The 26641-nt window shown below is 43.9% G+C and overlaps 1 protein-coding gene across 2 annotated transcripts; it reads right to left on the bottom strand.

Annotated features, from left to right (window-relative positions):
* Positions 1-298: 298 nt before the first annotated feature.
* Positions 299-26324, bottom strand: csrnp3 (cysteine-serine-rich nuclear protein 3). Of its 2 annotated transcripts, none has more exons than XM_018741496.2 (6): positions 25981-26324; positions 24041-24196; positions 6352-6514; positions 2611-2870; positions 1947-2243; positions 299-1399 (listed from the first exon to the last, which is right to left on the bottom strand). In XM_018741496.2, exons 3-6 carry the CDS (start codon positions 6497-6499, stop codon positions 299-301), a joined length of 1806 nt encoding a protein of 601 aa, XP_018597012.1. In that variant the 5' UTR covers positions 6500-6514; positions 24041-24196; positions 25981-26324. The 2 variants fall into 2 exon arrangements, with proteins under 2 accessions (XP_018597012.1, XP_018597013.1); XM_018741497.2 differs by having other exon boundaries at positions 24041-24087.
* Between the last annotated feature and the right edge of the window lie 317 nt (positions 26325-26641).

Genomic DNA, 26641 nt, shown 5'->3' with positions numbered 1-26641 from the left:
TAAAGCTTACATTTAGTGTTTTCAGTTGCATTTTAAATTAAATAAGATTATGTCCCCCAAAAAGTTACATATATTTGGAGTGTGAACCCTTACTTAAATCAGGCAAATTTTAAATTAAAAAACATATAATGAAGTTATTTAATTTTTTGTTTAAAAAAAAAAACTGAGTTTAAAGCACAAATTACATTTGATTCATTTGATAAGTACCATTGACAGTTCATCAGTTGAAACATGGCTATGTTTAAAAAAAAAAAAAAAAAAAAGATAAATAATAATAAACCTCAATACATCAGAGCCACTAAACGGGTGTTACCTGGGGAAAACTCTCCATTAATGGAGGTTGCTTTCTACTGTCTGGTAGGGAGGGGACGTCAGACAGCCCACTGGAAACTTCTTTGAGCTGCTCAGCCATGAAGCAATTCCCATTGCTGACATACGGCTCCTGCGAGTTATTGTTCAAATAGTTTTGGAAATCCATCTGGGCATGGCCTGCCTGCTGTTCACGGTACAAGCTGTTGGACTGTATGTTATTCTCCTGGTCGGGCGTGCAGACAATGACCGAGTTGGTGCCACTCGCCAAGCTAAAATGGTGGCTGCCATACTGCTCCCCAGGCTGCCGGTTGTAGTCTGGGTACTGGTCCGTTGCCATACCGAACCCCCCTAGAGATGTGACTCCATTGCCCTTGGTGACCCCATCTTGGAAAGAGGAGACCTCAGTGTAGGAGTCGTTGGATGGGCTGGTTGTGGTGTTGGTTGAAGCTGTGACAGAGTTCTCCATTTGATAGTATTCCACTGGGGTGCTGGAGAAGTAACAGTTGCCGCTGTTGTGGCCTTCTGGCACCACTGCACCATCAGGGTAGCATAAAACTGAGGAAAGTGGTACTGCTTCAGAATGGGGTATGGAGGGCGTGACCGTCCCGTCCTCAAAGCCATCCGACTTGTCTTCCTCATCGTCCTCTTCCTCAGAGTCGCTGGCAGCCAAGCTCTGAGTGCTGGAGTCGGTGAGGCCACTGCATAAGCTGCTGACCTCATCTTCCTCCTCACCGTCTTCCTCATTGTCTTCATCCTCTTCCTCTTCCTCCTCTTCGTCATCTTCAGTGGGCTCATCCATCTCGTCAGCTGTCTGGAGATGCATGATGGCGGCTTGAGGAACGGAGTCCGCCAAGGAATACTCCAGCCCATGCTGGGCCTGGACTAGAGGGTTGCTATGGACATTGGGCTCTCCATGGTAACCATTGCTGACGGAGGCCTGCTGTTGCTCCCTACTCTTTTCCAGCTCCAGCTTCATGATGGTATGCAAGAAGTGAGTCCGTACGCGGATAGGGTTGAATTCGATCCTGCCTGCTGTGTTGCTGCAACCCTCCTTAGTGCAGCCACATGGGAAAGACATACGATCCACCTAGATAGAACAGGACATTTAAAGTAAAAATTGTATGAACCTGGATAACTGGTGTTCTGCTTCGAACATACGCAATCTTATGAAAAATTCACGTTTGTAGTGATGAATAAAACTGGTTATTTTTCCATGAAACACACACCATGCTAGGTCAATGTTGACCTTAATTACTGCTTTTTTATTGGCCTCCACCCTTAAGTATTGGTAAGCTTTACTTCAGCAAATGCCCTTCATGGCCTTGCCCTAATTCTGTGGTCTAATTCATCTCAAAGATATTCCACTGGGTTGATCTGAGGGCTCTGTGCTGGCCACTGCACCATTCCACTGGTTCACAATCCTTACTTTGTGACCTATTTTTCAGAAATCAAAGGGGTGTGTCATAAGTTTTGGTTAGTACATAATTCACAGTGTGCTGGACCCATGTACTAGTCCTTTTGCAGCAACGTGAAATTAATAACCAAGAATCACATTTTTTGACTCTACATTAACGCATGCACTAGAGGTTATAAATAAGGGTCCTTGGACTGCTGGATCATTTTACATTGTTTACCTGACACTTAATGCCTGCCATGCTGCAGGCGCAGGTCTCCGGGTCACAGAAGACCCTGCAGTCGCAGCCGCAGTCCTCTCGCGATACACGGATTGCTCGGAGCTCATGTTTCTCCTCCACGTCAATCCTCTTTACACCTGAAGCCCGTAGCAGAGCCCTCCTCTTCTTGGTAGTGAGGGGCTGCAAGAAGAAGTATTCATCCACCTCGGTGTTGTCCAGGTCAATGTCATCGTCGGAGATGTCATCCACAGTGAGAACGCTGGCTTCCTCCGACTCCACGGTCCCATTCTTAGTCAGCTAAAGGCACAGGATCAGAAGATCCAAGCAGGAGGGATTTATAAATGGGTATCAAAAAAAGGTTTTTTTTAAGAAGAAAAAAAAAAATCATAAAGAACAGTCTGCCTCTCTTACAAAAATTATAATATTGATATGTTTGACAGTAACGTTTAGTATAAGTAGTACTATTATCTATCATTGTTAATTTCATACAGTAATAATAACTTTAAAAATGAAAAAAGTTTTTAAACCGAGCCTATATTCATATCAGGGTAGACTTTGCAATTACATTCCAATTCTATGGTCTAATCTACATTCATACAGTAGTTTTCATGACAGTTGTACAGTATCAGTCATTTATGCAGATCTGTATATGGATTTCCTGTACCTTCAGTTTTATGGAGTTCAGCTTCTCCTCCTTCAGGTGGTCTCGGAGCATGTCCCGGTGGATACGCTCTTGCTCTAGGGCGAACTCACCCAGGGTGTAATGGCGCACCCCGCAGTGGCGGCTCGACATGCCCAGGGTGCTGCCACCCTGGCTGGGCACACTGGTGAAGCCCTGACGGCGGCTGAAGTAGTACACAGTCACCTTCTCAAAGTGCACTTTCCTTGTTCTCATGCGCTTCTCCCTCTTTAGTATCGACGCAGCTTGGAATGAAATGACAAAGGAGCCATGTTACAATCATCCGGAAGTATCCCCGGGCATCTGGTCACAGGAGCAAATCATTTTGACTACATTCAAAAGCTCAAGCCATCTTGAGAGGCACGTACACTCAAAAGTACCACTCCTAGTCAAAATGTAACATGTGAACATGAACAGGCTCTATTTTTCTGCACCTGTACATTCTTACATCAACTATAGCAGAAAGCAAAGTTGTACCCCCGATAATGACAAAAAATTAAAAAGTATAAGAATTTCTGCGAACTCGTTAAAAGATGGTACATTTCTGGACTCCTCCTCTGTTACAACTACAGTACACACTAGTTTTGTTTAACATGCTTTGAAACTTTTGTTTTTTTCTTTCTTTTTTTTTTTTTAAACTCTTATTGGCTTTACTGGGAGTTAAGCATCGTCAGTGTAACAATATACATATACACAGCCTACACACGACGACTATGCTACCAAGTCAGCATCACCCTGCAACAGAAGGACCCTACTTCTAATCTCAAGTACAACTGTAGTAACCTTGATCAAGGTACTTACCCTGACTTGCTCCAGTAAAAATTACCCTGCTGTATAAATGGATAAATAATTGTCAGCAGTTTAGCATACAAACCCAAGATCGGAAGTCACTTTGGACAATGGCGACAGACAAATGAATAAATGTAAATGTACAGTCCACTGGGTCACAACAGTTACTACAAAATGGTGTTTAGGTCCTATTAGCACAAAATGACGAAGTGCAGGATGTTACGTGAAGCTGAATAATGTTACGGACCGTTGGTTGTTAACACTGATGTGCCTCAGTTGGGCCCTCAGTCTTTCACCTCAACTGTGAGCAAATGCACGATTTAACGTCGCCGTCACGTAGTGTGGCTGTTTGTTTTGGAATAACGGAAACACGCGACCTCCAGTAAGATGCCATTTGGCTCATTACGCTGACAGCGCACATGGCCTTTAAGCCGTATCTTTTGCAGAAGTGGGGGAATGGTGTAATCTTCCCGCCCCTCATTTGGAGCAGGAGCTTTTCAGACAGGTTTTCACAGCTCTCCTATCGATGGCAGACAAATAAGAGTAAATGGGAACCATCTGTTTGGAGAAGCTGAAATTTCACAGCATGCCATAAGAAGAAGGTACATTTGTGCAAACCACGAGCTACAATGCAAAACCTGTGTGAATATCACTGGTTGGAAAGAGTAATGGTTAAATATAATATAAATACAGCTGCTGCATCTTGAAAAAGTCAATTTTCATTGCAATTACATACTGACTGTTTTCTCTGCAATTAGGGGGTTTTAAGTCCTGCTTCAAGATACAAATATGAGTTAATGATTCTTTAAGGGTCAATTCTGTACACAATCCCATGGAACTGTAGTTTTCCCCCCCACTTTACAAAGGTAATGTGTTCTTCAAAACCCTTCATAGGGTGAATTCTCTCAAACTGAAATGGACACAGTTACTTAAATTAACATTACTTATCCTAACAACATAACAGGGCCATTTCAATTCATTAATTACTTTTTAATACTGTATGGCTGTCTACCTGTGTTTGTTCAGCTCTTTCGTAGATATTACATCTCATATACTTTATAAAGGCTGACAAACAAAACACATATTATCATATCCAATGTTTGTGTATCCATTCAACCTTTAATGCAAAAAAAAAAAAAAAACAACAAAAAACTAGGCAAAGCTCGTAAGGGCAAAAGAAATCAATGAAAACAACGCAAATGAATTCACACTCACTGAACAAGCTGACATCCTTTGGCCGAGTACAAACGGGGGCCATAATTTCCAAAATCATAACAGGTGGAACTAGAAATAAGGGATGGCGAAGCTTCAGAACTTAATGCCGAAGGAGCCAAACTATAAGTGCAAAGAAAACTGCATGGTGGTGCTTGGTGGTACAGGGGTGTCTCCTGGATGACTGTGATTTTTTTAATTAATCTTTTTTCCTTTCTAATCAGGACATAAAGAATGTACTTCATTTTTGATGTTTTTTTAAGCAGCTAAAGCACTATATAGAAAACCACTGGAAAAGAGCCACGTGGCAGAATGAATACTGTGTCTGTACTTGAACAGCATGCGCCTGCAGCTGAAAAGGAATCAAACTGTGCCCTGTTTCTCTCTCCAGTATTGTTGTGGGTGTAATGCTGTGGCCGTAGAAGTTAAGGTATTTACACATTCTTGGTTTATTGCAGACATTGTTTTAATTATGTATGCCTTAAAATAACGCTGTGAAAAGAAAGGGAACACGAGAGAATGACAAGAGTTCTGAAAAGAGCTCTTGGTTTCACAGCTCCAAAAAAAGCCAAATTTGTGAAAAACTCCAGGAAACGTCCACCTACACAATCAGCCCGAAGATCCGGCCAGAACTCCGTTGACACAGTCTTAATTTTATGTGGAAAAAAAAGCCATCAAATCCCTGTACTGTTCTCAGCAGAACTGTCAGGAGGCAGATAACTTAACCAGTAAAACCCACACATGTGCACACAAAAAAAAAAAAAAAAAAAAAAATGTACAGATGGGATGGAATTTCCAGCAAGGGGGCAGTATGGAGTCAGACAGCTGGGTGGAAAATTCTACTGGTGTGATGGTTCTGGGGTTGGGGGGGGGGGATGAGGGTCAGAGAAATGCTGTTCCCTGCAGTAGAGTTTAACAGCAGGAGTGCAGCAGGGTTCCCAGGAGCCCGTGGAGAACTTCTGGCCTCCTTGCACATGACCTCTGTGGAGAACGGCACGATAATGCATGGGGGTGGGTGCCTCGTCCACAACCCAGAGATCAAAGCACGCAGGGGGCGGCTTTATTCAAAGACGCACGTCCAGGAGAGGAAAGAAAGCACGTTTCACACGGGAGGGAGGCAAAGAGCGGCCAGGAAAGCGGACACGTTCTGGTGGTGCCGTGTGCCGCTCTTGTTTATTGTTACAAGCCACCGGTTCACATGTTTGGCCACCCTCGATGAGCCTTCTCCAAATAAAAGTCTGTTTGCCACATTTTTGGCATCATTCACATTACAAGCTCTTGAAATGTTTTGCGAAAAGCAGACGGGTGACTGTTTCTGCTCTTGCACTACAGCGCAGCTGCTAAAGTCTTCCTTACGTGTTTTGTATTCTGCACTGCAGCTCCAATAAGTAAGAACACGCAACGCTAGAGACACGATCCAGGTACCACAGCAATTAAAAATGCAGGATTGAAAAACTGCGTTCAAGGGGTACAATTCTTGGGTTACGAACTCTTCTAGCAAAAATATCCAGCTATTTAAATAAGTCAAACGAGCAGAGCTAAACAGTATAACTACCTTAGATGTTTCCAAGTTATTCTAAGGCATTACCCCGTAATGAAGTTTACACGGATGTCAAAAGCCCGTGCCACGAACAGGCGAGGTAAAGCAATAGTGGCGTCATTGACCGTGACAAGCATGTGTCTGTTGCCAGCTGGCCAGCGGAGACAGAGCGTGGACTGACTCACGGGTGAAGTGGCTCGTGGCCGAAGGGTTGGCGCTGTCGCTGCTGTCCCCGCTCTCGCTGCTGGAGACCTCGTCGTCAGACTCCCGCAATGATGAGCAGGGGGAGGAGGTGTCCACCTCCTCGAACTTCCTTTTCAGTATTCCGCTCATGGCGATCAGCTTCACCTGTCACGGGAAGCAGAGAGAGATATAGAGCGAAAGAGCGAGAGCGAGAGAGAGAGAGAGAGAGACACGCTTTACACCCAAGCTTAGGTCTCCCGGTGGAATCACCTAGTGCTGCGGGCCAAAGATCACCCCCTCCCCCCCCAACAACCATACCTCCCCAGCTCCTTCCAGTTCTGTCAGTTGACTGATCACTGTGCTGCTAAAGACGGCACTGATGGAGAGGTTGCTGCTAATTGCGCGCTTGTTTCCTCCAGCAGGGAGTCCCCCCTGTCTGTTACTGGAAGCCCACTCTGCCGCCTTCTGCTGCCTTTGATGGAGTGGCCACAGCAGAACACCCAGAATAAATCACAGCGATGCGATAGTCATAAGGCTGTATTCATGACGGCAATTTCAATCCTGCCGACGGAGACCACGTTCGGTTTTTCTCTCACCCCAGGAATTCTCAAATCTTAAGCGCTCTACATGTGGAAGCGAAACATGAAAACCTATAACTGGATTTTAACAGGCACACTGGAGGGCGTAGAGAAAAGAATTATGCTAATTCCCAAAGCAACCGTTCAAAACACAACTGCTGTTTCATCTGAGGTGACAATGCAAGGCAGCGTATCTCTTGATTGAAAATATCCATTGGCTTCGAAATTAATTAAATTTTCACCTTATGGGAAATTACAAACGACTGACACCGGACTGTCTGGCTTGAATTTTAATTGGAATATGCGCTCTCTCTCTCTCTCTCACACACACACACACTCACACACACACACACACACACACACACACACACACACACACACACACGCGCGCGCGCGCGCGTGCGCGCGCACGCCAAATCACAGTTGCATGCTCACAGGGACACACCTGTGCCTATGTCACAAGTTCACATCCATGCGTTTGGCTGCGTGCAAACGTCCATGCGTATGAATGAGTGTCCATGTGTCAAAACAAGTCATTCAACTAGCACAGGCATACGGCGAGACTGAAAACCAGGCAGAAGAGCCCAGGATTGTAGGAAACAGGGTGACTGCCCTGTGCAGAGAACCGAAGGAGCCCCAGAGGAAGGCGAAAACACCAAAAAGGTGCATGGCGGCCGGCAGTTTGATCCACGGCATGGCCGCAGCCCAGATGTTCTAACATCGTTTGACTGCGCCTCCACGGTTTGCTCTCCATTTAACTGCGTTCGCCCCCCGTGGCTTCCCGTTTGTAACAGTTTTCGGTTATCTAGCGCATTACGTAATAAAACCGAAGTGTGCTTTTTCACGGCACCAAATTCAACAGCGGAATTAACCTATGGATTACTCCCGATATAGTAGTAATAAGAAGATAAGTGTATGAAGAAATTGCTCGTTTAAATATTAAAATCATTCGGTAATGGAGTGATACACACAGTTCAATACGTTAACTAGACAGCGGGCAGATACTCTTATTATGCATTCGTTTAGCTGATGCTTTGCTCCAAATCAACTTACAAAATTTGGTGTATCACACTAAGCTTCTTACAGTTATTTAACCATTCTAATTAATGCATTAATAAAACTTTATTACTCTCAGAGGAAAATTCAGTTTGACTGCAGCAGTTTATAATGTGCAACGTGCACACACACACGTTTATACAGCTAGACAGTTTTTACCGAGGCTATGCAGGGTAAGTACCTCGATCAAGGTTGCTACAGGAGGAGTGGGATGTGAACCCTTGTTCAGATGCTCAACCGCAAGGCAATGGCTCACACCTCTATACTACCTGCTGCCCTCTGTAGGGACAGAACTGCAATTCCAATTATGAAGCACCAAATATTTACCGCTCCATTTCACGCGGCGCGATTATAAAGCCGGTATTCGTAAACCAAAGCACGCCTAAATATCCTCAGCCGGTTCAAACCGAACACCTTTTTAAGACAACGCTGCCTACGCGAAACAGGATAGCCACGAGGCAGCGCCGCCGAACGAGGATCTGCTGGGCTACGACTGGCATTTTTTCCCCGTCTTCCTCTTCTTCTGAGGCATAATAGAATGGATCTAAATAGAGAGAAACACAGAGCAGCTTAACTTGTTAGGGGCGGTATCTGCCAAAACAGCTTGCTTGGGAACTCCATTCTGGGGGATATCGCTTCAGCTGGAGCAGCTTTCCGCTATCAGCTGATTACAGATGCAAACGCCGCTTCGGGTGGCGGGCGGGCGAAACTTGCCGGGGACACGCGGCCGCCAGCGAATCCGCTCTCGGCTGGAGCGGGTCCGAGCGAAGCCCACGCCGCCGCGTGCCGTCCGCACGCCGCGCTCTCGTTACACGCTTTCGCGGCACGTGAAATGCCCCATCACGGTGTCCTAACGCAACACAAAACAAAGACCAAACAAACGCTACGCCCCATGATGTACACCATTCTCGGGAGCAGAACGCTGGGGGAAATGGATACGAGCATGACCGCATAAACTCAACTATTATGCTGCGAACGGGGTGACTCACTGTCCAGCTGGTTTTTATTAGCACAGCCATAATTACATAAAAGCCCTTCTATGACAAACCCCTAAAAGCCAAGCTGTTTAACTTCATTTTGATTCGGTGAACGACCTGTGATTTGCACGCTAAATGACCTAAACACGTTTTGCTCCGAAACAATGAGCTTTCACCGCTTCCTTTCCAGCCGATGTTTCGGGGCTTCCACCTCTGACCTCCGACTCCCCCAAAATTTACACGCCAGCAACAGGCCAAAATCTGGGTAGGAGTACGGTACGCGGAAAAAAACTGGGCTGCCTCACATTGTCTGCACATTGTAAAATCCATTTCCTTAAAATCGTCATAATTATTTCCCCCCGCCCCACCCCCACCTTTGTTGAAATCCCATTCCTGTTCTTAGCCCTGAGCAGAGGCTGCACCCAGCTTTGAAACCTAAAGTGGTTTCCATGGAGATTCTACTATACTTGCACCATTAGTGATTTGGTATCTAAAAGTAATTCTGTTATGGCAGACCAAACCTATGCAGAATTTGTCTTATTAACAGTAAGCACATTCATGCCGTGGCCATCATCATCTTGAATATATCAGATGCATAAAAATAGTGCCTTTGTTAAAACGCAGGCATTTTTAAGTCCTGACATCTCAATAATACAGGGGCAAATCCAAGACCCGATTACCCAAATACAGCGTGTTTTATAAGCCGTGCGATTTTCTGAACGGACCGCTTCGCTGTCTGTTCGTCGATTGCTGATGCAGGGATTAAACCGCTGGAAGCAGAAGTTCTGAGAGTGAAATAAACAATCCCACAGGTACAATAAAGAAGGATCCCTTTTTCACTTTTTTTTTTTTTAGCCTGCATTGCCAAGATGAGAATGTTTGCAATAAAATACACATTTCCATGGTGTTTTTTAAAAAAAAAAAAAAAAACACAGCTTTTGGAAGCTTGTTAAAGTGCGCGTGATTTTATCTTGGCACTCGCAAATAAAAAAAAAATAAACAGCCAGCCACACAAACCCAGTGTGTGTTCCCTTCCACGGCAGTCAAAGGCTAGGACCTGGCATGCCATCAGCTGGAATGACATCACGCACGGCTAAAGTATATAATGACAGGAGCCTCAGCGCCTCGCGCTTCACGCTTCACGAGATAGTCAGGGGGACACGCCGATTATAGCGCCGCACCATGCCGTGCTTCCCTTTGTCTCCAGTAATGCTGGATTCCAACTAATCACGAGGAAGACACGCTGCACGGCACAACTCAACAACAGAGGGATGAAAGCGGCTGCCCGATGATCTCGTCCCTCGTCCCTCCGCTCTCCCACCCCCAGCTAAAGACTCCTCCATTCAGGAAAATCCTACATTTCACAGATAAGGAAGGGGCTACTGCTCCCGCGTGAGTCACGGTCACCACCGCCCAAGAGTGACCCGCGGCTTCCGCTTCGCGCTGCCGCAGACCCCCGCGGGCGGGCTCCCGCTCGTCCCCCCCCCCCCCCCGGGTGGTACCCGCGAGCCCGGCCGGCGCACACCGGTCGCGGCGGCCCTCCGAGCGCCCACTGACCTGTCTCTGCCGGTGTGCTCCAACTCCGCAGCTGTATTTCTGCAGTGCCAGGGGAAAAAACACACAAAATGAGGCGATTCAAGGACTGATGAGGCGTACTGAATGAAGTGCTCCCATGCTGCTTCAGCCTACAGACGTGTGCTGACCCCGGAGGTCTGGGCCCATGGGAGGGAGGTAGGGGGAAGAGGGGCAACCTGTAAATTTTCCAGACCCTATTCCAGTACTGGTACCATATGCTTTATTGTTTAACGGTGAGAAGCTCTCCTGCTCTCTCTCTCGTGCTCACTCTACTCCTCTCTCTCTCCCCCCCGATTGCTCGCTCACTCACTCGCTCGCTCGCCCATCACACAAAGACTCATTAGCTGCTGCTGGCTAGGAGGCTGGAGCCTGACTGGAGCAGAAGCAGCCTGCAAAATCACATGGGCAGGATGTCTGCGAGAGAGTAAGGCGGCCCGCTCTCCGGCCGTCTGCGGAAATTTTCGTGGGGCAGAGCCAGCGAGAGGCACACAAATAGGCGTGCTGCTTTAATAAAGTGGAGGGTCAAAGGTCAAAGGTCAGACAATGCTACGCCATGACCTGAGGAGCAGAAAAAGCAGGCAGTCAACGTTTTCACCATTTGTTAGCAACCCGGATAATCGTTGCTTTCTTCAGGAACCGAAAGAACAGCACGAGTTGGGAAAAGCCGGCGTGTATCCAGCCTCATGTTTGGAACTGGAATCTACTACTGGATCGTAGTAGTGCCTGTTCTTCAGTGAGACATTTGTAATACAAATTAGTCTCAAACGAGTATATTGGTATTTTTCAGAGGGTAATGAACTACATGATTATAGTGATGCCATCACACCGGAAATGTAACAGAAAAAAAAAAAAAAGTGCACATCAGTTGTGGTCTAATCACCTTGTGTCCCAGGGAAGCCTGGAGAACGTTGTAGAGAAGCTGCAGGCTGTAGAGTTACAGAGGGGCCACATCGCTCTCAGAGTCATCCACAGGATGAAACAACATTAGCTTGGGATGGTGGTGGGGGGGGGGGGGTGCACCGCATCCTCGGCACGCCTTCATTTCACTGATTTACAACCGGCTGGGGAAACACGGCCAAAGGGCTAATGTCGCCTTAAAACGGTATCGATTCGAACCTGCAGCACCGTGGTCCCGCCGTGTTCTAATTGACAATCAGACCGGCGTCTTACGGAACAACAGAGCAGGCTTTCCAGCGCGCTACGGTAACGCGAAGCGTTTTCGCCACGGTCACATTTCATCCAGCCATGTCAGCGCGAAAGGTATAAAAATCACACGGAGCGCGAGCGTGACGCCGGACACACACCTCGATATGGGCACATTAGGCCACCGGTTCACACTGCGTGTAAGACACTGGAAGCGTTTTGCAGAGGTAATGGACGGCGCACGAGTACAGTCCGGCTCTCCGAGAACAACGCTGCCGCACTCGGTTTTTGGCAAATGATGTTTTGGTTTTTTTTCTTGACAGCCATGATGAAAATCCACCACGGACCTCCGTTCTGCCTCTCGGCGCCTCCCGTCCTTGTTACGCTTCCTGGCGACGCGAGTGCTACTCTTCTCCGTTCCTTTTGTAGTGCTTTTGTCTCCCACGGCGCTACTCTGACAAGTCAGTTGTCTTGAGTGTAGGGTCTACGGCAACTATGATAAGCGTAAGCTGCGTGCGCCTCAGCAACACACGTTGTTTTTTGGAACGGTTCGTCTTTCTCTTTGGAATAATGACAAGATTTTCAAAGGGTTTTAAAACAAACCCTCGCATGCTTCCCTAGTCTCTGTACTGGACAAGATACAAGTTTGTTCAATATTAACCATCATATAAAGACAAAGAGTTTCTACAAAGATGGCCAGCGTCTCGAGGCCCGATATTTCTTTAATATTTTTCAATTATACAAGAACAGTAGTCTGAAAGAGAAAAATATGTATGATCATTTTTAAAGGATGCCCTTTGCTCTGCAGTATTAGTTCTGGCGTTAAGTAGAATGCGTGAGGAGATCACATAGAGGGAACCCATAAAGAGATCACGTAACTTCCACATGCATGTTTAATTTTGCAGAGGACAGAAAAGCTTCTTCTCTGGCTTCCCGGTGTCAAATATGTTCAAGTATAAAATTAATTGGGAAAACTATACAGTGGGGCTTGCCTGAGACGCTCACATACCACCCATGCAGGAAAAGACCTAATTATACATTTACTAGATTACCCTTAATTTTACACACAAGCAAGCATCTGTCCAGTTTCCCAGCAGTGAGACTGCTACACCAAAAGCACACGGGACACCGACTTCGGCTCGTTTTGCTTTCTCCCATTCATATAAAGTTTTTATCACGCTGTCTAAATTGTGCATATGTTGAATTTAATCTCGCCATTCACAGGGATGCTGAATGTAATGCAATATAAAAAAGTAATTTGCACAAAGGACGCTGGTCATCTCACAAGCACCAAAGCCCAAGGGTGTTGTGCATATTTCTAATGATCAATGGGCTGCTGAGCGCACGGCCACAGACAGGGGTTAATTTGTAGAAACAAGACCAGATGTATTCTCCATTTCCCTTTCCCACAGTACGGCAACACAAAAATCCCACTACGCACACAAAAAACCCATGTCTGTGTAGATGATCGGTATCAGCAAAATAAATCCAATATAAATCTATTCCATTAATTTGGACTGCAATACACCGTACATGTGTTTATATGTGAAGGTATGGAGTACACTTAGCATCCTTCTTTCCATTTGGCATTACGTTCTCTCACACACATTGTCTTCCTCCGGAAGATTAAAAAAACATAAGCATGTAAATTCTAAATTGGAAAACTGGCATTTCTTATAAAGACTGTGGTATCACAGCACCACTTCCCCTGGCCTATATTTTTGTCTATCTTGACTGTGGCTTTTAAGACGATATCAAATTAAGCAAGGTTTCTGGAAGAAGCCATGAAATATATATATGCTTTGGAATTAATCAATTTTAATTTGCATGGCCAAGCTTTGCATAGTTATATTGAGGTCATATGCAAAGCAGCTGTTCAACTCAGAAGATGCGGGGTGGGGTAGCCGTTCCTGCTGGAAAAAGTGTAAATCAGACTGATGAAGACACAAACTAAATTCTCATGGTCTGGTGGTTTCATTTTCCCTGGGGGCTTAAAGCCCTGGAACCACAGATCCCCAGCCATAGTGTGTAGAACAAAATAGCTTGGATCACACTTAAATATCCAAACAAATCAATTTAACAGCAGGTATTCACTCTCTGACTGAGAGGCAACTGCAGGATGGGGAGCTCACTGGGTAAAGCAACATTCTGCTGTATGTTTTATTCTTTATTATTGCTATTTTTCATTTGGCTGAATCCTTTGTGTAAGGGGACGTAACATTGTGTTAATTATCTTTATACCATCCCCATGTGGGAGATTTTTTTTTGTTTATATCCAGTAATGCTATACCATGGGTGAGTTAATGCAAACACCCCAAAACAATTCTTTTTTTCAATGTCCGGGATTAATTAAAGGATCCTTTGTATATTTCAACATGCCAGGGTTTTTCTTAATGGGCTGTTTTTACCTTGACGGTTGTTCAAGAAATGAAATTAGCCTCGAGGTTCATTATTAAAATATCCGAGTGCTCCAAGTAAATCAATCTTGCTGCATTTTCATACTTATGCAGTGTAACTTGACACAGAACATAGTCCCAATCCGCACCAGGAATCAACTAAGGGTGCAGTGAGGTCGCTCTCCCTGAACCAATACATTAACAGCACAGTATATAAAATATATATTGCCACCTTTCTCCGGGTATTTTTGTACATTGCTACATGTTTTATCCGACAGTTAAAGAGAGTAAAACTAATAAGTTGTTTAAAAGGAATAGCTGTATTTTAGTGTAGCAACCTATTCTAATGTATTCAGCCCTTTTCGAAAGGTCAGTCCAGAGCTTAATTCTGATTAAAAATGAACTAAAACATGCCACGTATGATGCACATTTTATAGTGAAAATAAAAGGACATTCACTGCCTTGTTTCATTTTTATAAGGTACTAAGGCTCTCCTTCCATTTCTTTTCATTTTGCCCACGAAACATCAACAGACCCGAGGCAGCATTTTAGCTACGTGCAAATAAACGTCCCAATACTTTCCAGGGGCTGTGCAGCGGCAATTCTCATTCATTAAAATGGAGGTTAAAGAGACACGTTTTGCCTCACGATGACCACATGGCCCATGTATTCAGAACATTAGATATCTCTAGTTTAACAGGAACAACAGAAATACTGCAAAAAAAAAAAAAAAAAAAAGAAATCTGGGATGGACCACTTTACCATTACGTTAAACTTACGTTTACCATTTAACCACTTTAAACTTTAATTAATCTAAACTAAAATTTTAATTATTCGTTTTATGTTTTGTTAAACTTATTTTTCACTCAGTACTGTTAATTACGCGGCGTTCTACACAAAACACCTTCCAAAGTGATTCAATCGCCAGCAAAGCATGAGACGTTTTTTGGGAAATTAACAGGTAGCAGCTTCTCGCATTTTTCAGCATGTTGTAGTGTGAACATCCACTCTCTCCTTTGTTTGGAGGGAAACAGCAAGAGTCGCAGCAAAATCAGCTGAAACAATGCCGTCCACACTAAGTGTGTGTGTGTGTATATAAAGGCCTTTCTTGGACAACAGCCCCTATGAGCAGTGCGGGCAGTGAGCAGTGGGTGTCGCGAATCCGGGCCAGCTGTCAGCTTTGTTTAATTCATCCCGCGCGGCACTGTCCTCGGAAAACCTTCCCGGTTCCTTCTCCCGCACCACGTCAGCCTGGAGAAAGCGTTTCGTACGCATGGTGCGGGATGGGGCTCAGGAATCCTCTGCTCTGGGGCAGGATTTAATTAGCGCCGCGGCGCCGCAACACCCCCCACCCCCGCGCCTTTAGGGCAGTATGACTCAGGTGGGCTCATTTCTGCGTTATGTGCTTAAAAGCTGAATGAAACAAGCGTGGGACAGCGAGTAACATTAAAAGCGCCGCATGTCGGAGCGCTCGACTTGAAACCGTCTCATGCTAGCAGGTGACATTTCGCGCGTTTGCCGCGCGTGCTCATCCCATACCAACTTCGGCGCCGGGGCTCCAAAACGACGCGGGCGTCGCGGCAGGATGGTCGGGGCCCACGCGCGACCGTGAACGCGGAGCGGCCCCGTGCCCCCATTCTCCGACGCCGAGCAGGGAAGCGGGGCAAAGGGAGCGAAGCGGAGCGCGCCGAACGCAGGCCGGCCCGGGCTCAGCCAAAGCTCAATATGTCCCGTCTCAATACAAAGTGTCAGAGTGTTTACTGCTACGCAGCACGACACAAACCTCCAAGGGGCCCAGATGGCTCCGCTGGCTTTTTTTTCCTCCCTTTTTTTTTGACGGGAGAGAAACAGTTATCTGCAGATCGACAGTCTGTCTGAACCACTGAGGATGCTGAGAAAAGGCAGCACGACTGTGTAAGTGCAAGGCCTGCAGGATCCACTAGTCAGTAATCTGCTCTCTTTGACTCTATTTAACCTTATAAGTACACCAGGTCGGATGTCGTACCACAATGGGTAAAGATACTTTATTTCCATCGTAACCTACAAGATCGCAAGCTGCCAAAAAATTTCATCTGCAATTCACCATCACCGCTGGCTGACCTTCACGTCTTCTTTCCCATATATACTAGCCTGTGTAACCGGACACCCAACAATACATTAGTGATTTGGGGAAGAGAGAGAGAGAGGGAGGGGAAAAAAAAAAAAAAAAAAAAAAGTTGTCCACCATACGCCAAACACACATTAGTGGTTTCCATTTCCACATGCTATACACTATCATTTCCATGTCCAAAAAGTATTCGTGCCTTTGTTTATTAAAGCTGAAATTTGTTTATATGAGGAAATGCAAGCCATGTGCAATTAAGGAGGTTAACAGCAACAAGGTATTTATAACTCTGGGGTGCATCTTTTGAAGTAGTAGCTCTATGTTAGGATTCCTCAGAGATAGTCTGCGTTTGAAGAGTTGTGCTAAAAAAAACACAGCGCATATTCAAGCTTAATATTTAGTATGGTTAAGGCCAATGTCCTCTTCAATTACTCATGAAAGGCCACTTTGTATATTGTCTCAGCTGGTTAAGGGTCAATTTCCCTGGTATGTTTTTTATTCTTGATCCTGTGCCCAGATATCAAGTGTGGGCTTTCAATTCAGTGATTCATATAACAGTTTCCATCGCCATGTCCCTTGATGCAGCACACCAAAGAATGTGAATGTGTAAATACGTGCTAAAATATTGAGTAGAGCTTAGAAAGAAAACAAAGTTTCTGAATACTGAGCGGTATCAAAAAATTACATTATATCACTTGAAATGCTCTTTATATTGATCTTGGACTGTTTTCTGCTTCATTCTCAAAGGTGCCTTTTGAAGGTTGAACCAGTAAACAAGAAGGCATCATCTGCCGAGCTGAAGATACTCCTTGCTGGAGCTAAATAAAATATAAAAACTGTATACAATTAGTGCTTCCATTACATCACTGCCAGTTAGAATACATTTCAGAGGAAAGTCCAGTTTCTAATTTTAGCTCTAATACTCAATTAAAAATCACTGTTAAAAATTAAAATTCTGAATAGGATTTGTACTGATTGCACTCACAGGAGTACAAAGTGCACTTAGAGATCTAGCTCCTTGCTTGAATTTAATGAACCTTCATTATTCTAGAAATCTCACAAATGTAAAATCCCAACTGTTTTGACAGCTGTACTTAAACAATAAGAAAAAAGATTACTGTAGCAGATAAATATTCGATAAAGCTTGAAAGAATCAGCAAATGACATGCGAGAAAACAAAAGAAGCCATGTAAGCGAATGTAGTGCGTTCACTGATTTATGCAAATGAGGCTCTGCATCAGCCCTGCGCATTTGTTGACTCGCACTGCTGCCCAAGGCTATAGACATCTCCATACACACTGGGTTGGGGGGGGCACCGGGGGCTCTGCTCAGCACTCTGTACATGGACGAGCTGCCAGAACGACAGCGCTCCATATTGATCTCCCCCCCCTCTTTCTCCAAACAGCCGAAAATACATACTTTCTTGTATATTTCGAAGCACCGCCAATACTGGCCCAGTGATAACTGGGAGAGGGAGAGCAACAACTGGGAATTAGTTGTGCACTGCATGATAATTGCAGTAGCCAGTCTCTTACCTTCTAACTGCGCTGCAGATGGTCTGCTGCGGGCCAGACTGTGAACGCCAGGTCTCGGTGTCTGTTACCATGGAATTATGAGTAATGCCATGTATATCAGATAAGTCAGCGAGCGATGGAGTTATGCAGAGAGCCGCGAACAGAATGTGCTCATAACGGTTCTCCTACATTCATAATGATTTCACCACGGGCTTCAGCTGTGAGACAGTGCAACTCTGGTGACGGAAGGTGTCATACAAATGTTTAAGTTTCATTCAGGGCTCCTTGCCGCCTGCCACGCTGAAATCTGTGTGACTCATGTTCTTTATTAAATGTTCTGTCACACTATGCTAATTTGTACCATCTAAATCAAAATCCATAATGATAAGCAAAACTCCTCTCATTACATGCGTTGGTACAAAAAAAAAAAAAAATTTGCGTACGAAATTCGGAATAACCCCACAAATTAGTTAATTGGCTCCTATCCCTGAGTAAATTGACTGAAACTTTTTTTAAAGCCTGATTTTTAGGCGTACGCAAGTGACTGACTAGTTATATCATGTACAACAATTTTATAAGGCTTGTTTTCAGGTTTTCTGTGCTTTTCCTTAATGTTGTTCAGAACACATAGACAAACATGAAAAGTATAAAGGTCAGACTTTCAGTGTCATTTCACTCTCAGATTGTCTATATGCTGTGGCATAGCCAGGCTCTGCCTCCTCACTGTTAACTGCAACAGTCTCAGTAATTCATAGAAGAGCTGTTTTATTTAACATTGCATGCTCACTTGTCCACTCAAACTTATGGGCAGCATGAAGTCCAGCGGTCAAAGCCCTGTCAGAAGGACCCATGTTCCTTCAATCTTTAATTCACCTGGCCACGGAGAGGGAGGGGCCCCTCGCACACCCGAAGAGCTCACGGCCTCCTCCGAGATCCTAATGCATATTTACGAGAGACGTCGTCTTTGATGAGATTCCAAGTTTATAATACAAGTAACATTCGCAGCTGATGGCTGATGCTTCTGCAATGCATTTTTGTTGCATCGTTGTTAGCATTATTCCACAATGAAAGCGAACTTTTCAAAGTGGACATTCATACAGCTGGTTATTTTACCGTAGCAATTCAGACTGAGCACCTTTCTCAAGGGTACTACAACAGAGGCCCTTCGGGAGGGCAGCAACCTCAAGGTTCAAAATCTGTGTCCTTAACTCTCTGTAACAGTTAAGGGGCAGTGCAGACCTGCTTGAACACAAAGGGTTAAAGTCAAGTCCAGCTATGGGAGACAGAGAATCTATAAATAACCAAGTACATGACTCAACAACCAGTCGAGTTCACTGGCACCATGCGCCTAAAACAATGCCAACTCTTCAGGTGCATCTTCCTAACCAAGACTAATCTCTATGTACCAGACAACAGAACCGGACCCCACTGGATACACCGGGAGCCTCGAAGCGGCAGCAGCGCTGAGCAGATTGGAGTGAAACGGAAGCCAGGTTCAAATCCAAATTCAAACATACCATTTGGGGAAAAAAATTAGATTTTTTTTTTTGTTGCTCAGCAGCTCAACTGTCCTGTTCTCAATGTGTAAAGCCTCATTACTGCATTGTGTCTATGAAAAACGTATCGTGTTTATGGTAAATCTGAATTAATGTAGCAAGAGTTACAAATAAAATGTAGTGTTTTCTGTCCACAGTGTTAACTTTTCATCAGATATGCATGTTCAGTCCAATGATACGGTGAGGAAAATGCTTCCTTTTATTTTTTATCCTTATTTTATCATCACTAAATTCATCGGTTGTATTATATTTCCCAGCTATCTGTATTTTGATTGTAAAATATCATAGTGAATCCCAAAACATTAACACCCCTAAAGCCTTTCTGACACAACCTGGGGTAGGATGGTAAAAGGCTGGTTTAAATAGGCAATTATCACCATGAACACATTAATGAAAATGGCATCTCAGTATACTGTCACCATTAATGGACAAAACTAAATTTTCACACCACCTTTTGTACCTGTGTTTTCCTCCTGTTAATGTGTATTATATAATGTCTTCCATTTTGGAACAATTTAGCATGTTAAAATATTTTCAACAGCAGCAGCTAGTTCATCAGACATTTTTAAATTGGTTACCATAGCAATGATAGGCATAGCATACCCTGCCATTGCATGATGGGATATGGAGAGAATAAATTCTATGAAAAATGAAAGGCTGGGATTTTTACCTTGAAATTAAGTATTACCTATTTCCATCAAATAACAAATAACTATCGTGACATTACGACCAATGCTTTTTTAGATAACGCTACCATATTTTGGTGCTAATTTACAGCTGTTATGAAATGCCTGTAGCTCTTGCAATTGGTTACGTGAAAAAAGATCCATCATCTTGGAATCCAAACATTAAATACAAAGAGCTATAAATGCTGGCATGTAAATGCCATAATAAAATTGCCAGACAGTGGTAATTTTAGCACTGATGGATTGTACACAAGGACTCAGAACACGTTTCTAAGAAAATATCAAATTTAAACCCCGTTTGCAGTCATACTCAATTACAAAATGAATATTTGAATTAAGTAATATGCAGGGCACGTTATGACAGATTCATACTATAAAACACATAACCAACAAATACATTAACAGAAAAGCAGGCCTTGGATTCTACTCATTATTTCATTGTCATTTTTATTTAAATTATCCTTAAATTTAATTAAAATTTGAGGCAGCAGTTAGTGTAGTTGTTAGAGGTACAGTCTTTGGAAGGTTTGGGTTGGTCTGAATCCCACTTGCTGCTGTAGAGCCATTAAGCAAGGTATTTACCCGAAATTGCTCCAGTAAAAATTACACAGCTATATAAATGGGTAAACCATTGTAAATAGCCCAACACTGTTACTCTGGAGAAAACTATCAGTTAAATTAATAAATGTAAAACTGCTTTACAACAGGTAACAGCTGCAAAATACCGTAACCTCAGCATATTTGAGGAAAATTAACAGGAGGCACAAAATTAATGAAATATTTGTACATGGCTGAGAAGAATTGTCTAGTTATGGCAGATACTTTTATTACTGCATACTGTGTGTGCCTGCCATTTAGTTTATTTAAAATATATATAAAACACTCAGGTTTCATAATATAAAAACTCGGTTCCGGGCAAATATCATGTTTGGCAAACAAGAACTCCCTTCTACAACTGCCAAAACAATAAAATAACTAACACTTTGCTTTATAAATAAAATGTGTTATTACATGTACTTTCATTGGCACAAATACAAGGCACAGGTATATGATAAATCCCATTGCCTAATAATGAAATGAGGTAGACAATACAGTGAAAAGAAGAGGATGTAACTTCTGCATTAGATGAGAAACAGGTTTCTTCAACGCACCTTCATCTCATCCCTTTTTTTGTCCGAATCATCAAAATGCGGAAGAATACCACCGTCACAAGCTCTCTAAGACAATTTCACTGCGTTAAAGTGCCTCCATCTCCTGTGGAAACAACTCGCTCTGTTCATGTAGTTAGTTTATATATTCCTGTAATACCCAAACATTAAAAACGTTCATTAAAAAAAATTTGCTTCGTACATAAAATGCAATTTTGAACCTCTTATTTACCGATACAGCTTTAACATCATAGCCGCCACCCTGCAGAATAACTGCATTAACTCTTGCTCATAAAGAAAATTATCAAATAGTAATTTAGAGCACGAAAAGAGAACACAAATTTTAAAGATGTATTTTGTGCCTACGGTAATATTTGTAACCACATTTCTGAGAAAAAAAAATTAAGACGGTCTATACAGTATCTATAGTATCTTGCTGGCCTGTACAGTTTCCTTATAAATGCAGCCTTTCAATCGCTTATGAAAAGCGGCATGTGCACTCCTTGGGGCGAAAACGTAATAAGCTGGAGACAGGCAGAACATTCCTCGCAGCCGCCATGGCAACCTGCCATGAGAGAGAGAGAGGGAGGGAGGGAGAGAGAGAGAGACAGAGAGAGACAGGGGGAGAGAGAGGGAGAAGCCAGGAGCGTAACCCTGAAGCCGCTGCTTTGCTAGTGCCTCATTACGACGAAAGAAAGAGAAGCGGTGTCTGTATTGAAGCAAGGAACAGCAGCCCCACAAAGCATAACAGCCCTCCTTTAATTGAATATTGATTAGGGGCTTCATTTATTCAATTCAAAATTGTACTGATTTTCCAGGGAAATTATTTTGTGTGTCACAGCTTAACAGCTTTCCTTGAAAACAAGCAGGGCTGTGTCTGGATTTCTCTCCCGCCCCCCCCCCCCCTTTGGTTTCGGTAGGAAAAATAAACAGTAAATAGAGGAAATTCTATTTTCTGAAGTTTTCATCCAACACATAAACTCTTGTTAAAATCCGTGAAGTTTTTGCTCAACGGAGAGCCCTTTTTCTTTTTGCTTCCCTTAGACTGTGACGAAGAACAGATTAGCTTTGGCGATCACCTCCACGGTTTGGTACGGGTGTTCATGCAACAGGGCTGTACCCAGCGATGAAGCCAACACCACTTCACATGCCTTCATTCACCGGTCCTGTCCTTAAGCAAATCAGGATGCTGACCTGCCTCATTGTGCCTCACCACCACGCGTGACTGGGATGTCGCGTTAAGCCTGCGATCGTGTTCCAACGCCACCTTTTTCTGCACAAAAAGGACTCAGACTGATTATACTGTAACAAACCTGCACAAAGGAACTACACGTATCCAGGTAAATGCCCATCTGCATGGTCACCTTCTGAAACGGTTAGCCATGTCACCCGCGCTTTGACTCTCCACTGTCAGATATATTTCAAAACTTGCCTCATCCACACTACAGTACAATTTAACAGTGAATGGCAAATTTATTTATTCAAATTATCTTGCACATTCTTACACACATACAGTCTAGGCATGAAGGCGACACCACAGTTATACGTATTTTCATCCATTTCGTATACACCAATTCACGCTTGTTCCTTATGGAGCAACTTGCTGGACTGGGTACATGGGCTGATCTAACAGAAAATAAAATCCAGAGATTCGGCAGGAAAGGGAACAGGTTCATTAGGGGGCCCGGTCTCTGAGTTAAGCCATAGGCCTGTCAAGCTCTGAATGTGCTTGTGCTCTGGAGGAGAGTGCAGAACAAAGCTTCCACCCTCCTCATGACAATAGGAATAAACCAAGGCAGTGCTGGGCAGAAAAAAAAAAAGAAAAAGGGAAAAAAAAAAAAAAAAAAAAAAAAAAAACCCAGTGCCATATTTAAACCCAATGAGCCTGCCTCTCCAGCAGCTACCAGTACCAATGTGGTTACAGCTCACCACATCAGATATTGCCAAGTCATGGCTGTCAAAAACAGGTCATTTCTGTTCAATTTCAAGGAAAAAAAAATCTAAGAGTCACATTCTATAAAAAAAGAGCAAACAAAGTCAATGCTTAAGGATTTTTAAGAATTAAATGTTGTTGCTTTGCGAGCCAAATGTTTTAAGACAAATAATAATAATGATGACTAAAAAATCCAGTGGTCTTAATCCTTCTAGTGATGCTCATCACAAAGATTCTTTGTTTTTAATGGATTTCTGTAGTGAAGATAATATGGCAGGGGACTTCCTGCTTTACCCTGTTGAGACTAAAAGGGAATCAGGATGCACCCATTGCTAACCTCTGAACCCATTAGCCAAAAAGCTTAAACATGAGTGTCACAGGCAGCTCTGGGCAGCTGAAGACCCCTTGGTAAAGCTTACCTTTATATGAGTGCATTTTTAAAAAAAAAAAAAAAAAAAAGGGCAAGCAGCAGTTCTAACTCAGGAAACACACACAAAAAAAAAATCATATTGTTTAACAAACATATATGTTATGAAATTAATTTTCAGGATTGTCTGGATATTACACAATAATGGTCAACTCTACCTTTATAAAGAAAGCAAAACCATATAGTGTAACATACTGGCCTTCATTGCTGAAGGTTTCCAGTGTTAAATGCTGAGTGCGAGTTCCTGAAATGTACGATGCTCTTAACCTAACATGGAGCCCTGATAACACTAGGGTCCACTGCACACTAAAAAGTGAAATATATAATCATATAGGGAGAAACTAATATATTCTTCAGACAATAAAACACATTTTAAAAATTACAGGCAACATATTTTTCAGTATGGAAAACCGTTTCTCTTCTGTACAAACAACAAGAATGGTACATCATACCGTATATGGTACGGTCTGACTTAAAGATTTACAAAACATTTATACAGCAGCTTAACAGACGTAAAACAAAAACACACTTACTGGGATAAGCAGGACTGCACGGAAAATGACGGAAAAATTGACCTTTGACGAAGACTGGGCCTTACCTCAAACAGCCGGAGACGCAGTTACGGTTGGCTGAAATGTCTCGAGTCTCGTGAGGAAATGAAGAGCAAAGAGAGCATTAGCCTGTGCCCGTGGGTCAATTACTGTTGCTGAACTTGCTGCGGAGTGCAGGGTGCCATCCAAGTGCACAATTAGATCTGAAATGAAAGTACATGCTAGCGGACTGAGGTTCTGTCATCCATCCAGACTTAGGGTTTGTCCTCTCTCATTGTCCATATGTAGCCAGTACGAACAGGCCTCTTCAGCTGAACCCACCGATTCAAAGTGTCCTCTTCAGTTTACCAACAATCTACACAGAGGCACCGGGTTCTAAAGCCAGGAACTGTCAAAAACAGCTTTGGTTAAATGTTCCATAATATATTCAATATGCCGTAACATGTCTTTTGTTAACATCAAGATATCATTTCTGAATTAATCCTTTGAAAGCCACATTGTTTTTCATCAATATTTCAGCTTCAAGGCTGTATTTTGGAAAAGAAAAAAGAAAAAATCCGAAGGACTGAAATGGCTAAATAGGGGAAAATGTGTTTATAGAGGTGCACAATCTTTAATAATCACAGTATGGCAGTGAGCAGTGTAACGGACAGCATTCGTAGTACAGGAAGGTCTGGTCAGATTGGAAGCAGACTTCTATTCCAGCGCCCCCCCACCCCGTCCCCCACCCCCTTCATTAAGAGATGAGTAATTGGCTCCCAGGGGATGCTGGGAAGGGCTCTGACACAGCTGCAAGTCCTCTCCTGGCGCTGTGCTTGGGTGCCTTTTAAAGCAGGGTAAAGTATATGCATGGGGGGGGTGAAACACAGCAGAAGTGTAATTATGTCTGCATGTCAGTGAACATTCACACACAAAAATCTGTACTATGCACCACCATCTTTCAGCTGTTGGCTATTAATATTTTTAAATAAATTTATGTTTTTTTTTTTTTTTTGGGGGGGGGGCGCCTATTTTATATGCAGCTACAAATAAAAACATGACATTAGGGACAAGAAAAACAATTATATTGCCATGCATTTCATAATTATAGTTTAAGGCTATGGCTCATATATACATATCAGTAATGAGGTATATACTGTATAACAAGCACACTCTAGACTAAAGTGTCGTATTTTACGCAAGTGTAAACATATAAGCAAAAGAATCAATGTTCCTATGCAAATGAATTGTTACGCGAGTTAATAGAGACGTTTAATTTATTTCACACGCAATCATGGTGACGGTGCTCTTTCCACTCTGCTCTCCGTGCGGAATTAACCTGGAGGATTAACCCTTCGGGACTGCAGACACAGATCGCACAGGTAACACAGCGCCACGAACTACGAGTTCACATTTCTCGGGGAAAAAAAAAAGGCAAACATACGATATATATATTCAGATATGCGTCATATCTGAAATTTTGCGCTTTATATAATATGCATACATGATTATATACACACACACACACAAGACTTTTTTTTAATTTTACCATTTACTAAAATAAAAATCCTAACATCCAGAGTTCATAGCGTATATAATTATGTTCTTAAATTACATTAATTTATATATAACGTGAAGCAAAATGCAGCAGCTCGATCAGTACTGCACCCAAGAAGAAGAATAAACAGGTATATCATCATGTGTACAGTCTGTGACAGATACATGTATTACATGGCAATTTTTCTCTTATATAATTAATTTTATTCTGGAATATCGCGCTGGTCCGCGCTTGTGTGTGTGTGGCCACCGCGGTTAGCAGAGACAGTCTATTGTTTTACACGCTCATGTTAATATAATCCCTTCGCGCGCGTTTCCGTGGCGTGTGTTACCGAAAAGCACGCGCGCACGCTACACAACACACACAGCAGTAATTTCACGCACCGGTTTGTCTGACAGACCAACGACGGCACTGAAAAGTACGCGGTGGATGAATCGACAGGGAACTTACCGTTCATCTTGTCAAATCATCACGAAGCCTGTGACGCGCTCGCCAGCCGACTCTGCGTCTGTCTGCCCGTGTGCGGTACGTAACGCGGCGCGCTCCCGGCAGCCAGCGCTCGTTTCTGAACGCGCCTGCGACGCCGTACCTGCGCGGTCTGTCGGCGCGGAGGGATCCGGCACCTCAGCACGTCATTTCGGCCCGTTACCGAGAGCCGGCGGCTGCCGCGTCCGCACGACTCGCTCTGCGCACGAGACACAGGAAGTGTGAAACAATGGTGCAGGATCGCCGGGATCACCGGGATCAGCAGGATCGCGCAGCACGGCGCAGCGCGGCGCAGCGGCAACGTGACTCGGCTCGGCCAATCAGTCCCACGTGGACCCGGAGCCCCCGCACGCACAGGCTGTGGCAGGATGTGCTCAGTGAGCGTGGTCTACGTGGAGGGTCCCTCTGCAACAGGGGCAGATGAGCGCTGGAGGGTGAAACGAAGGGGGTACCTAGGCTGGGATCCGCACAGGAGGGTCTGCACTCTGGTACTATAGTATAGCCCACTGAGTCAGAGCAGTGTTGTGTGTAACCTACTCACTCACTCACACTGTAGCTTCTGCTCTTGAGGCTCTACACAGTGCAAGGTGGTCTACAGCAAGGTGGTCAGAGCATCCGCACAGAG

The sequence above is a fragment of the Scleropages formosus genome, chromosome 12 (genome assembly GCF_900964775.1).
Source record: "Scleropages formosus chromosome 12, fSclFor1.1, whole genome shotgun sequence".
NCBI lineage: Eukaryota > Metazoa > Chordata > Actinopteri > Osteoglossiformes > Osteoglossidae > Scleropages > Scleropages formosus.
Note: the sequence above shows the minus strand (reverse complement) of the source record. Positions and strands in the feature narration are given on the sequence as shown.